Consider the following 13303-nt stretch of genomic DNA (forward strand, 5'->3'; position numbering starts at 1 on the left):
CACCTTTAAATTTCCTTAATAATTTCCAGTGAATTATGTGCATTTGAACTACATCTCCTGACTGATGCTTTCACTTAAATATTTGACAGAGGAAAGCTGAAAAACTTGCTATGAAGAGAAAGTATTGATTTGTGGCTGTTCTGCACTAATGGCTTCCTAGGGACTAATAAAATCAACTAGAGCCTAATAAAATGACTGATCTTCCATTCAGGATAACAATGAACCTTAGCCGCCAAGTCAGATCAGATCCATTATTCTAAATGACAAGCCAAAAAGGCAAAGCAGAAGTCACATACATCCTATCAACCCAATATGCTAACATACAAGAACATCTAAATTCCTCAGTCAGAAGAAGAAATTTGGATGTGGCATAGCAGTAACATACATATTTAGTACATTCTCATTTGTGACTGTTACTTCCACAAACAATACAACGAACATTCACAGATGTTGCTAATATACCACTACATAAAAGATTTAAGATTCTGTTTCTAGCCATCATGAAAACAGTGGTACCAAGTCAGATCAAATATATATCTTGATCATTTTCTTATCTCAAAAATTGATTATATAAAAAAAGTAAAAGCCAACAAGTTGACAGTGTCAACTATTGTAGTCTCTGGAACTTCCTGAGCTGAATAAGTCTGTATGTCATTAGAAACCACCTATGGATTTGTTTTCCAAGATTATCTAATATTATCCTTAAAGTCATGTAAACTTATGTCATCCACAAAATTCAGCTAGCTTCACAAGCCTGCTATACAACAATTGAAGCACCATCACTTATTTCTTCTGAAACTGCTGCCTAATAACTTCCTTTGATACCTCAAACTTCTTGTACCAGAAGAGAAAGACAATCTAACCTTGCACACCTTTATTCATAACATTGAGAGCTTACAGAACCCTAGCCAAATAACTCTTAATCATCCTCTTTTAGATTGAAGAGTCCTACTATACTCAACATTTAACCATGTAGCCACTCTAATATGACTCTCTTAATCCTTGTTTTTGCATTCTATGGCACACCAATAATGTACACAGTATTAATGATACAGATGGGTTTATACAATGGCATAAGTACGCTCTCTGTTTTTCTATTATTTTTCCCAGTAGCTCCTGGTACTAGGTTTGCTTTTTGATCACTGCTAAAGACTGAGCTTCCACTACCATGGAACTACCCGTCATAAGAGGTCAATGTTTTGATGAATAATCAAATCACTTCACTTATCCAAAAAGCATTCTTAAAATAATAGGTTTTCAAGTTTGAGTATGGAATGCTTCAGCCTTAGTTACCTCTAGTTAGCAACCAGAAGAACTTGAATTTCAAATATCTAAGAAAATCATGTTTCAAAAAGACAACTTTAAAGAGATTAGAAAATATATCATTCAAATTCAGATTAGAGAATATTTGTTAAATATAATTAATTTGATAAAGTGAAGGAGATACTCAACAAAACAAAGGCCTTCCAGAAATAAGATTTCAGGAGTGGCAAAGCATGAAAACTTCAAAACCAATGAATTTTAGGAAAATGAGAGGCAATCAAGTTTTGACATTTCAAGCCTCAGGGTTCTGAACAACTCTTCAGTTACTTCTTTATCGCATTTATTCCCAGAACTAATCTGTTATTTGTTGCACACTTCTGCTTTAGCTGTTTAGAGTACAGAGGTTTCTTTAGTTTTGGTTGATGGTTTTTTTCACACTTTTCAAAGCAGAACTTATCACAGGATAAAAAGGATAGTAATATTTAGTTTTAAAATAAATTATAACTATGGGATATGAAATAGTATTACAAATTTCTTGTAAATAATTAAAATATCAATTCTATCAAAACTTCATCTGCTGAGCTAATCCAAATAATTCTTTTTGTAATTTTCATTACAATATGTTTTCTTCAGTCAAATTTATATCACTTGTGGAATTTTTCAGCAGTTTTAAAAGAAAACAATAAAAATAAACTAGTAACTTACATGGTAAAGACATCAATAACATCTCCGGCAGCTCTTGTCATCTCAAAGTAGGTTTGCAGAATGTTGACGGTTCCTGAAAGTGCTTCATGCCCACAACCACAGAATAGTGCAACTCCAGCATACAGCAGGATGGTAGCAATCAAAGATGCATAGGGAATGCCTCCCAGGCATTTGATGCAACACTCGAAGCACCCTGCAAAAAAAATGAAGTTGTGTCTTAAGATATTATAGCAAGAAAACAAAAAGAGCCTTGAGAAACACTTTTGCAGACTGAAGGCTGCAAGCTGAAGAAAGATTAGGTCAAGTATAACAATCTATAATGTTAAAAAATCTGTGAAGAGACAGAGCTTAATTCAACTTTTTAGTTTTATCAGTTGCTACTTGACCTATTAAATGAAGACATGCCATCTGATCAACATGAAACTTTAAACAATTGCTTGTGTAGCTTTATGCTTTTCTTCAAAAGGGGTTAAAATGTCAATACTAAATTATATCTATATTCATAATCCCTGTTGCTCACCTATCAGATTACTAAGGAGGATCCTCAATAACAGGAAAACCACTGAAAGAGAATATCCAATTTAATTCCTCCCATCACCATAGGTTTATTCCATTTTTTTCATCTCTAAAGTGCTGACAAGAGAATTGCTCGTGCCCACAGCACAGAGTCACAGAATCACAGAATCTTAGAGGCTGGAAAGGACCTCGAAAGATCATCTAGTCCAACCCCCCTGCCAGAGCAGGATCACCTAGAGCACATCACACAGGAATGCGTGCAGGCAGGTTTTGAATGTCTCCAGTGAAGGAGACTCCACAGCCTCTCTGGGCAGCCTGTTCCAGGGCTCTGTCATTCTCACAGTAAAGAAGTTTTTTTTCTGATATTTATCTGGAACCTCCTATGTTCCAGTTTGCACCTATTGCCCCGTGTCCTATCACTAGACATCACTGAAAAAAAGCCTGGCTCCATCGTCCTGACACTCCCCCTTAACATATTTGTAAACATTGAGTCTCCTCCTCTCCAAGCTAAAAAGACCCAGCTCCCTCTGCCTTTCCTCATAAGGGAGATGTTCCATTCCCTTAATCATCTTTGTGGCTCTGTGCTGGACTCTATCAAGCAGTTCCCTGTCCTTCTGGAATGGAGTGGCCCAGAACTGGACACAATATTCCAGATGCGGCCTCACCAAGGCAGAATAGAGGGGGAGGAGAACCTCCCTTGACCTACTAACCACACCCTTGCTAATGCACCCCAGGATGCCATTGGCCTTCTTGGCTACAAGGGCACATTGCTGGCTCATGGTCATCCTCCTGTCCACCATGACCCCCAGGTCCCTTTCTCCTACACTGCTCTCCAGCAGGTCAGCCCCCAACCTGTACTGGGACATCGTGTTGTTCTTCCCCAGATGCAATACTTTACTCTTGCCCTTGTTGAATTTCATCAAGTTTCTCCCTGCCCAACTCTCCAGCCTATCTAGGTCTCTCTGAATGGCAGCACAGCCTTCTGGTGTGTCAGCCACTCCTACCAGTTTTGTCATCAGCAAACTTGCTGAGGGCACACTCTGTTCTCTCATCCAAGTCGCTGATGAAAATACTGAATGGTACCAGTCCCAGTACCAACCCCTGAGGGACTCCACTAGTCACAGACCTCCAACTAGGTTTTGTCCCATTGACCACAACGCTCTGACTTCTTCCTTTCAACCAGTTCATGATCCACCTCACTACCTGACCATTAAGAGCACACTTCCTCATTTTATCTATGAGGGTGCTGTGGGAGACAGTGTCAAATGCTTTACTGAAATCAAGATAAACCACATCTACCGCCCTGCCATCATCTATCCACCTAGTTACTTCCTCATAGAAGGCTATAAGTTTGGTCAAAAATTATTTTCCCTTGGTAAAACCTTGTTGACTGCTCTTAATGCCCCTCCTCACCCTTGATATGCCTAGAGATAGTTCCGGTCTATAGTTACCCAGATCCTCCTTCTCGCCCTTCTTGCAGACTGGAGTGACCTTTGCTCTCCTCCAGTCCTTAGTCACCTCTCCTGTTGCCCACAACTTGCCAAAGATGATGGAGAGTGGCCTACCAATGACCTCCACCAGTTCCCTCAGCACCCACGGGTGTATTCTTGATTTGATGCACCAATCGATGCACCAATTCTTTGTGCATCAGTCAAATGCCACAAAAGAAAAACTGAAGATATCCACCAAAAAGGCACAGAATCAGAAACTGCTATAGAAGATTAATTTTCTTTCAATACATTTTACCCTGTGCAATGTTTAAGGGAAGGCAATTGCTCTTCAGTTGTACAAGGTTACCTAAACAATAACTGTAGTTAATTCCTTAGTGTTTAAAAGTCTACACAAATACTAGAAAAGGCTCTTTCAGTGGATAATCTACTGACTAAAATGCATGAAAATAGTAAAAATATCTTGAAAACGCATACTTTGAACATGGACTTCAGGGAAATACACAGCTGCATGATATCAGAGTTTATCACAAAATGCCCATTGCCATTTTCAGCATGGAACAACAGCAGAAGAAGCCTCAGGAAAGCAATAACATTGTACACCTGTCAGCATTATATGAAAAAGTAAGAAGACACAGAGGGACAACAGTAGAGTGATAACAGGAGGAATGTATGAGGGCCTGTAAAGTCAAAGATGAAGAAACAGAGTAGACCTAAATATTTACAGGATGTGTAGGGAGAGTGTTTCTTAATATTGCAATAGCTTGGGGCAGGGAGGTGGAAGATAGTTTTTTGTAATTATTTCTTTTTCACCCACTGAGACAGGCAAAATGGAAGAAAGAAAGTTAAAGAAATGACAATACAGGAACAGAAATAGGTGATAGTCTGAACTATAATAAAACTCATTAAGGTCACACTCTCATACAACTGCTGTATTTAGTAGCATGACTACTGTTACTCAGAAACATCCGGCTGTGCACTGCCTCCTGAAACTGCTGCACCTCACTCATTAGGTCCAGTGAGAGCTGAGGAGGCCTTCAGATGTCACAAGCTAAGTCAAATCCAGGGTCAGTAATATACTTTGGCTTGAATATATTGAAACAGTGCAACACAGTAAAATAGCATGAAAGTAAAACCAGTATAATACAGTAAAGTTGTAACAGATTAAATACGATGCAATCCAACAAAAAATTTCATCAGAAACAAATCTCTTCTTAATTCCCATAATTTCTTCAAAGTTTGAAAAGTAAGTGAAACAGAGTTATATTTTGTGAAGAAAGAGTGCTTCTGTTCCTCTCTTGCATTAAAAATATCCATGCCTATAAGCCTTTGAAGGAAGCTTTTGATAGTAGTACATTTTACCAGTTCAAGACTTCTTCAGTGACAGAAAAAATGCTGGAAAAAAATTTTCTCCAAACATACTCAATTTTCAAATAATTAGGTATTCTCAAGGCCTTGCTCATTCAGTCTCACTTCAGCCCTGGAAAAGTCACGCAGCAAATCTTCCTGGGCATAGTCACAAGTCAATTGAAGTACATGATTAGGAAAAGCCAACATGGATTTCCCACGGGCAAACCGTGCTTGACAAACCTGATCACCTTCCACGACAAAGTAACCTGCTTGATCGATGCAGGGCGAGTGGTGGACATCACCTACTTGCATTTCCCCAAGGTTTTTGATACAGTTACCACAGCCTCCTCCTGGAGAAACTGACTCATTACGGCCTTGACAAGTGGTCTGTGTGATGGGTGAGGAACTGACTGACAGACCATACCCAGAGGGTGATAGTAAATAGTTCCTCCTCAACTGGCAACCAGACACAAGTGGGGTCCTCCAGGGATTGATATTGGGCCCAATGCTGTTTAACATCTTCATAAGTGACCTGGATGTTGGGATCAAGAGCAGCCTGATGAAGTTTGCTGACAGCACTATGATGAGTGGAGAGGCTGGCACTCCGGAAGGGAGAGCCGCCCTCCAGGATGACCTGGACAGGCTGCAGGAGTGGGCTAGCAGGAACCTAATGAAGTTCAACAGGGAGGAGTGTAAGGTCTTGCACCTGGGAATACATAACCCAGGAGTGCAGTTCAGACTGGGATCCACCTGGCTGGAGAGCAGCCCTGTGGAAAGGGACCTGAGGGTCTTGGTGGATAACAGGCTCAACATGAGGGAACAGTGTGCTGCAGTGGCAAAGAAAGCCAAGAGGATGCTGGGCTGCATCAACAAGGGCATCACCACCAGAGATAAAGAAGTCAGACCACACCTGGACTATTGTGTTCAGTTTTGGTCCCTGGTCTACAGAAAGGATGTGGACAGGCTGAAGAGGGTCCAGAGAAGGGCCACAAGGATGGTCAGAGGACTGGAGGACCTGGCATATGAGGACAGACTGAGAAAACTGGGCTTGGTCAGCCTTGAGAAAAGAAGGCTTAGGGGAGACTTGACTACCATGTTCCAGTACTTAAGAGGTGGCTACCAAGAAGATGGAGACTCCCTATTTACAAGGAGTCACATGGAAAAGACAAGGGGTCATGGGCACAAGTTGCTCCTGGGAGATTCCCATTGGACACACGAGGTAAGTTTTTCACCCTGAGGATCATCAAACATTGGAATCGTCTCCCAAGGGGAGAGGTAGATTCCCCACATTGGACAGTTTTAAGTCTCAGTTGACAGGGTGCTGAGCTTTCTCATGTAAACTATAGTAGCACCTAAAAAGGTTGGACCAGATGATCCTTGAAGTCTCTTCCAACCTGGCATTCACTCATATGATTCTATGAGTTATTCAGCTCTTCCACAGTCCTACTACCTTTCTCACTACTTAATGAGTAACTCTAGAGTTTTCAGTGTTGTCAAATCAACTCAAAACTAAAGAAAATCAGTGAATCAGGACAAAGAGTTTAAAATGGATATCCCACATCATTACACACCACAGAAGGTATTGTGCTGTGTGTAACATTTGCTCTGGTTCTTTTCTTTTGACTGTTCAGAATGTGAAAATAGCTGTTTAATAGCAGAACAATAGAAATGCTATTTTAACTGGCACAATTATATTTGAACCACCAGCACAGAATGTGATTCAGCTGTGCAATTTGTATATACGTCTGTATGAGACAGGCAGTCATTCACAACTCTGAACACTGTCTTCACAAGGCAGTTGAAACATACATCCACAGAAATAATAACTAGGAAAGATAAAAAAATATTATAGCTCCTTTGATGTTTGTTTTCATCTGCAAATACAGGTTTCAATACTTTCCAAACAGTTCATCCTTCACAATAAGCCTGCACAAAAACCTTGTGCAGTATAATGCAGCATTTACTGTTCTTATTTTGCTTATGATTACCAATATTTTCCTTCAGGTGAAAATCTAGATCTGCTGGGAACACATATTTTTAAATAATGCACAGAAAGTAACCCAAAACACTATGCTTTTTATATATCAACATGCAGAACTGTGCAGCGGTTTTTGTTTTTATTTTCTTCCTATAAACCATAATAATGAAATACATAGAAGATGAAAAGACAGAATTTTATTTTACATGGATAAAATAGAATTCCAAATACTGGCTATGTTCAGCTATCAAAATAGTGTACATTAACATTGCATTACATACACCCACTTTCCAGTCAGAAAAGATCTCATAGACAACTGCCTCTGCTTCTCTTAGTATAATTATTACTGTCTATATTAGAAATACCTTTGATATAGGTATATAAACTTCTGTTTTAAAAGGCTTGTAATATGTTCCTTATACAGTCAAACCTGTGCACATCTCTTCAAGTTTATGCTCCTTTCTGGCTGCAAGTTTTCTAACATATCTCTAAGTGTAACAGCCAAACACAAGTTGACATTGTCTGTTTAGATGATCTGTTCTCTACATTAAGAAGGCAAAAGACTTAGATCTTCAGCAGAAGCAGAAATTGCCCTTGTGATTTACTTACTAATTATGTACATAAATTGCACCTCCACAATAATTTCTTTGTTTGTATGTTAGTGATATGGGAACTTTTTCTCCTCAGTGCAAATCAGCACATATAACTGACAAATAAAACATACAATTCATTTCCAGTCAGCACACTTAGCAAATAAAAAAAAAAACAACAAAACAACAAACAAACAGACAAAACAATCAGGGCTAACAACTCATAGGTTTGTGAAAGTGAAGTTTAAAGCAATTATATAAGAACCAATTTCAGAACACAATTATACTACTGTCTTTTATATAAACTGTTAAGAAAACCCATCCAACCCAGATATCTATGGAAAAATTAACATGGAGAAAAGAAAGATTAAAATATATATATATATATATACATAACATTAAAACTAAATATAAAGAGTATGGAATGATTTTCTGGGTTTGCTTTTTTCCTGAATACAATTTCAGCTAGTACTTCTAGGATGGTTAATCACATATTTCCAATGCATTACTGATTCATCACAGATAATTACATCTCCAATGGGAACAAGCACCTCTGAGTATAATTCAACACTTAATTGATTTTTTTTCTTAACTTCTTTTTTCTTGAAGATTTTTCTGTCTAATACTAGGAGACAGGACAGCAGAGCTCAAGTAAAATGCAAGAGCACTACATAAACTTGAAATAGAATACAAAATATGAAAATCTTCTGTGCCTTCCGTGCTTGGCTAGGCATGCATTTTTTGATACTATATTTGCACCACTTGTCACACAGCTTTCATGGCCAATCAACTCAAATACAGTTTCACAGTCCATCATCAAACATGCAGATTTAGTTCTGAATTTTAAGCCAGCCTCAACCTAAGTCGATCTAGTGTTTTGTAATATTTCAATTGATAAATGCATCCATCAAAACACATTGTACTTTCTTAGATCTAGTACCAAAAAATCCCCAAATTATTCAACATGTGGTATGACTTCCTCGTCTGTTTTCCAAGGCACCAGAGCAGAGCACGTGCAGAAGCAAACCAGCTTCCTTGGTATTGTCCCAAGTACAGAAGAGAGACAAGACACATAAGATATATTTTAACAAAGCTGCAGAATAAAGATCATCCTTGTACTGAGATCTGGAAAAGCTTTTCAAGAAGTATTGCATACATATCCCACAGGATTGCTCACTAACCGTATCCCAGAGTCATGGGATACATCGCCACTCTGCTCCCACCTTCTGCCATTACACAAGATCTATTGGAAAGTAGAAGAAAATTTCCTCACATTGCTATGTGAAATGCTAACAATTAAAGACCTTTTAGGTCTTGTTCAAGAGATTGCTTCTTTAAAATAGCTTTCTATGAGAATGTTTACTATTACAGAATTATGTATCAAGCAACAGAAATGACTTTTAGAATAGAATTGATTCTGAGATCCTGGTTGCTAAGATGAGAGTGTAAAAATAAAGAAGTAACACAGTATTTTGATCAAACTGTTAAAAACAACGTGATATGTAGAAGAGAAAGAGTAATGCTCACAGACAATCATAAAAGGATTTTCACGGAAAAGGCCAAGAAAATACAAAACAAACATGCAGGTATCCACTTACACATAAAATTGTGTATCAGTACTGGATCTACTTTGACTTGTTACCTTTGTAGTGTGGCTGAAGGTTAACTACTCAGAAATCAACTAATACTGAAAATCAAACTGCTATTCTTTAGGCCTCTACAGTCATTCTGCAGTTGATAAATGCATCAGTTGCTGCACTCAACACGGGACCAAGGTTAAAATCTGTACATTACATGGCACTGTAATAAAAAGTAGTATATGACACAAAATTCCTCCCTCCCTTCTTCAAACTGATACTCTCTTGCTTTGAGTAATAGAAAACAGTAACAATTGAACCTGAACAAGAGCAATAAAATCTTTACATTTTGTACACTGCTTAAAATTTGCTATCATTTTACCCAGAATTGTCCCTTATTTTTATTAAGCACTCAAAACTTGAGTTCTAATTCAAACTTTTAAAAAATCTGCCTTTCAGTAAAAAAAAAAAACAAACCTTAATTCAGCAAGATTACTAATAATCCATCGTGGTACCTCCTATATCAGAAATACACTTGCAGTATCATCATATGCATAGAACTCATTTCTTCAGTTACATTCAAGGTAACCAAATCTCAAATGGATTGCTTAGATTGGTTCCAACTAATTCACAGTTTTAATGTACACTGTTAGAATTACAAAATATGCTACATAGCCAGAGAATAAACATTATTTCAAGAAGTCTGCAATAGAATAACACTGAGATATTCAAACAACTATATTTGGCAAATCCACCTGGCAGAGAGATCTATAATTCTGTGTCACCATCACCTGGTATAATAAACTTTCAAAGCCAAATTAAAGACTTATTTTATATCTGAGCTAAATTATATTAAAATTAGTTTTCAACTGAATTTAAAGACACATCTAACATAAATAAACAAGGGTTTAGTTCTAATGAAAGTGGATAGCATGGCAACTTTAACAGCAAGGAAGAGGAGGTCCTCTCGTTCTAGATTAGGAACCACATGTATGTATTTACTTATCTCACAGATAACAAACATGCTTCTGTTTTGTTCCATCCTTCTTAACTACACTGAAATATGGAGGGGAAAAAAAAAAGAAGCCTATCTACAGCCTCTTTTCCTGGGTAACTGAAACACAGCAGGATATGGATAACTGTATCTAGATAGATAGATAGATAGATAGATAGATAGATAGATAGATAGATAGATAGACGCACTATAAATATATACACACTTCTATTATAATGACCAGCACGGAACAGAATGAAATTATAAATGTTGAATATACCTAAAAAAGAAATCTGAATTAACCAGCACATATAATAATTTCATCCCGTCTGTCATTGGTCATACTGCTCAATGGTAGGAGTACAAAAATCCATATTCTGTTATACTGGACTGTACTCTTTTAGCACCAGTCAATCAGCTTGTTGACTCCTCTGCAGCACCACAGTATTCTGCAGAAGTATGTGTTGAAGTTGAATAACTTTTTAATGAATTATGAGAATTGATAAGTAACATACATTGAAAAAAGAGCACTGTAGAGCAATCAATGTGATTAGTATATTTCCACGGAACGCAGGTCTAAGCTATTGTGACAGCAGAGAATCAGTGGCTTGGCAGGAAAATGTCATCATGATCCATGATCAAGGGTCTAGATTTCACATAGTGAAGGTACATTCCAAGCTTTGGCAGAGGTTGCACAACATCCTAAAGATCTATTCTGCATCTCTTTCCTACTCTGTAACTCCCAATAGTGCCAGGGAAATTACCTTGGATTGACTGGAACTACTTTTTTACAGCAAAATGCCTCATTCGCTTTGCCAATCAGACAGATAAGCAGCCTTTATTTTCTTCATTTTATTTTTTTTTTCCTTCTTCTTCGATTGACAGGTAAGAGAACATACTGCTTGCTTTATGCTTCCTCTAAAGTATCAGTGTCACCTTTCCCAGTGCTGTCAATTCTTAATTCTAACAAAGAACTAATGTAAGCAAAAGCTCCTGGCTGCACATCTCACACACAGTCTGTCAAAGAAACTGGTACCTTTACTAGATACTACACAAGGCTCCTTTTAGTAATGTATTGAGCAAGCACTTAATTGCAAATGTGGTTTGCAAAATAAATTTTAACATTGAAAATTAAATTAACATTGTAACTTCAATGAAACACACAGAATATGAGGCAGGCAAAACTAGGTGACATCACACCACAATTATTTCCGAATAGTACAGCCTCATCCTATACCTGAATTCATTGCTTTCTTGGCTAAACATCTATGAGAACATCTAACTTCCACTCATACAACTGAGAGGAAGCAGTAGTAGTTTAGGGATGGTTTTAGGCCAATGTCTTTGGGGTTTGATTTGGGTTTTTTCTACTACTTGGTGTGTCAAGCCCCTTATAAGGCAATTCCCATCTCCTCGCCCTTTTGTCCCTGACAGCCACGATTACTGTTGCTTAATCCCATTTATATTGTTTGATGGTTGTAATAATCACCACAGCCTCCCTAGGCAATCTGTTCCAGCACTTCACCACCCTCATGGTGAAGAATGTCTTCCTGATGTCTGATCTAAATCTCCCCTCTTTCTGTTTAAAACCATTATCCCTTGTCCTATCACTACCCTCTCTGATTAAAAGCCCCTCCCCAGCTTTCCTGTAGGTTCTTTCAGGCACCTGAAGGCCTCTATAAGGTCTCCCTGGAGCCTTCTCTTCTCTAGGTTGAACAACCCCAATTATCTGAGCCTGTCTTCATAGCAGAGGTGCTCCAGCCCTTTGACCCTCTCCAACAGCTCCATGTCTTTCCCACCAGAACAGAATAGAAGGGGAAAATCACCTCCCTCACCCTGCTGGCCATGTAGAAGTAGATGCAAAACCTAGTAAGAAACAGGTTCTAGATAACTGTGCTATATAAGGAACAATTATAAAAGTGGACACAATCTGGCTTGGATTTTTCTAACCAAATGTTAGATGTCAGTATACATGACACTTCCATTGTTTCACATTCATATAGAAAACTTTACATATGTGATATTTATAAATGCCTGTGCTGTTTTTGATTATCTGTGTCCAAATGAGTAATGCTTTGGTGAGAGAGTAACAGATTATTAAGTGAAAGCATTGGAAGATCTGCACACACTGGAGAAGATACTCTTTTTTTACTGGTACTGTAATAATACCTTGCAATGTAAACTAATGCAGCTTTTCCAGGCAAAGTATTAATTAAAATATTTTATGTACATACATACCAAATCTTACACATTCACACTTGTGAAAGAAACTACAAATATGAATATTCCTATTTGTGCCACATTGATGATTATGACAATGGACAGAAAACTGCATCATGATTAGCTGTTACAGACTCTTCAGTACATTAGTTTTAATGCTGCTTAATGAGACAAACCTTAAACTAGCAGTTCATAAGTATTAAAATTGCTGACACAGAGCAGTCACTGCCTGAAATACCAATCAGTCAGGCATAACTCAGTCAGTCTTCATAATCTTAAAAAACCTGCTGGCTGATTTAATACAGACGTTTGTCAGTTTCAAAATCTCTCTGAAGCTAAAGGGATGGGAATAAAACAAACTAGCTGCACAAATGTGATACAAATAAAGAAGAATTTGGTCAATTAATTCAAATGGTTTGCCCATAATATGTACTTTATATATAATGCGTCTGAGACTTTTACATTAAATAAACAATTAATTATTGTTAATAAACATGTTATAAAAACATGTATCAATAATGCATAGATCGTGATTGAAACTATTGTAGATATTTATAATTATGGTTTTGATCTGCTGGAAACAATAACAGTTTGTAAGAACTCTAATTCTATGCAACATTTAGTATTTTTGTTATAAAGCAAATGACAATGCCATGGATAAT

The 13303-nt window shown here is 37.6% G+C and overlaps 1 protein-coding gene across 1 annotated transcript in view; it reads right to left on the reverse strand.

The window, feature by feature from the left end:
- The window catches only part of GPM6A (glycoprotein M6A), a 117975-nt gene that overhangs the window by 37671 nt on the left and 67001 nt on the right, over window positions 1-13303 (reverse strand). Inside the window, exon 2 of the mRNA XM_051618990.1 lies at window positions 1969-2161. Coding sequence (XP_051474950.1) covers window positions 1969-2161 — 193 coding nt within the window. The remainder of the gene's footprint in view (window positions 1-1968; window positions 2162-13303) is intronic.

This window comes from Apus apus, chromosome 4 (genome assembly GCF_020740795.1).
Source record: "Apus apus isolate bApuApu2 chromosome 4, bApuApu2.pri.cur, whole genome shotgun sequence".
Lineage (NCBI taxonomy): Eukaryota > Metazoa > Chordata > Aves > Apodiformes > Apodidae > Apus > Apus apus.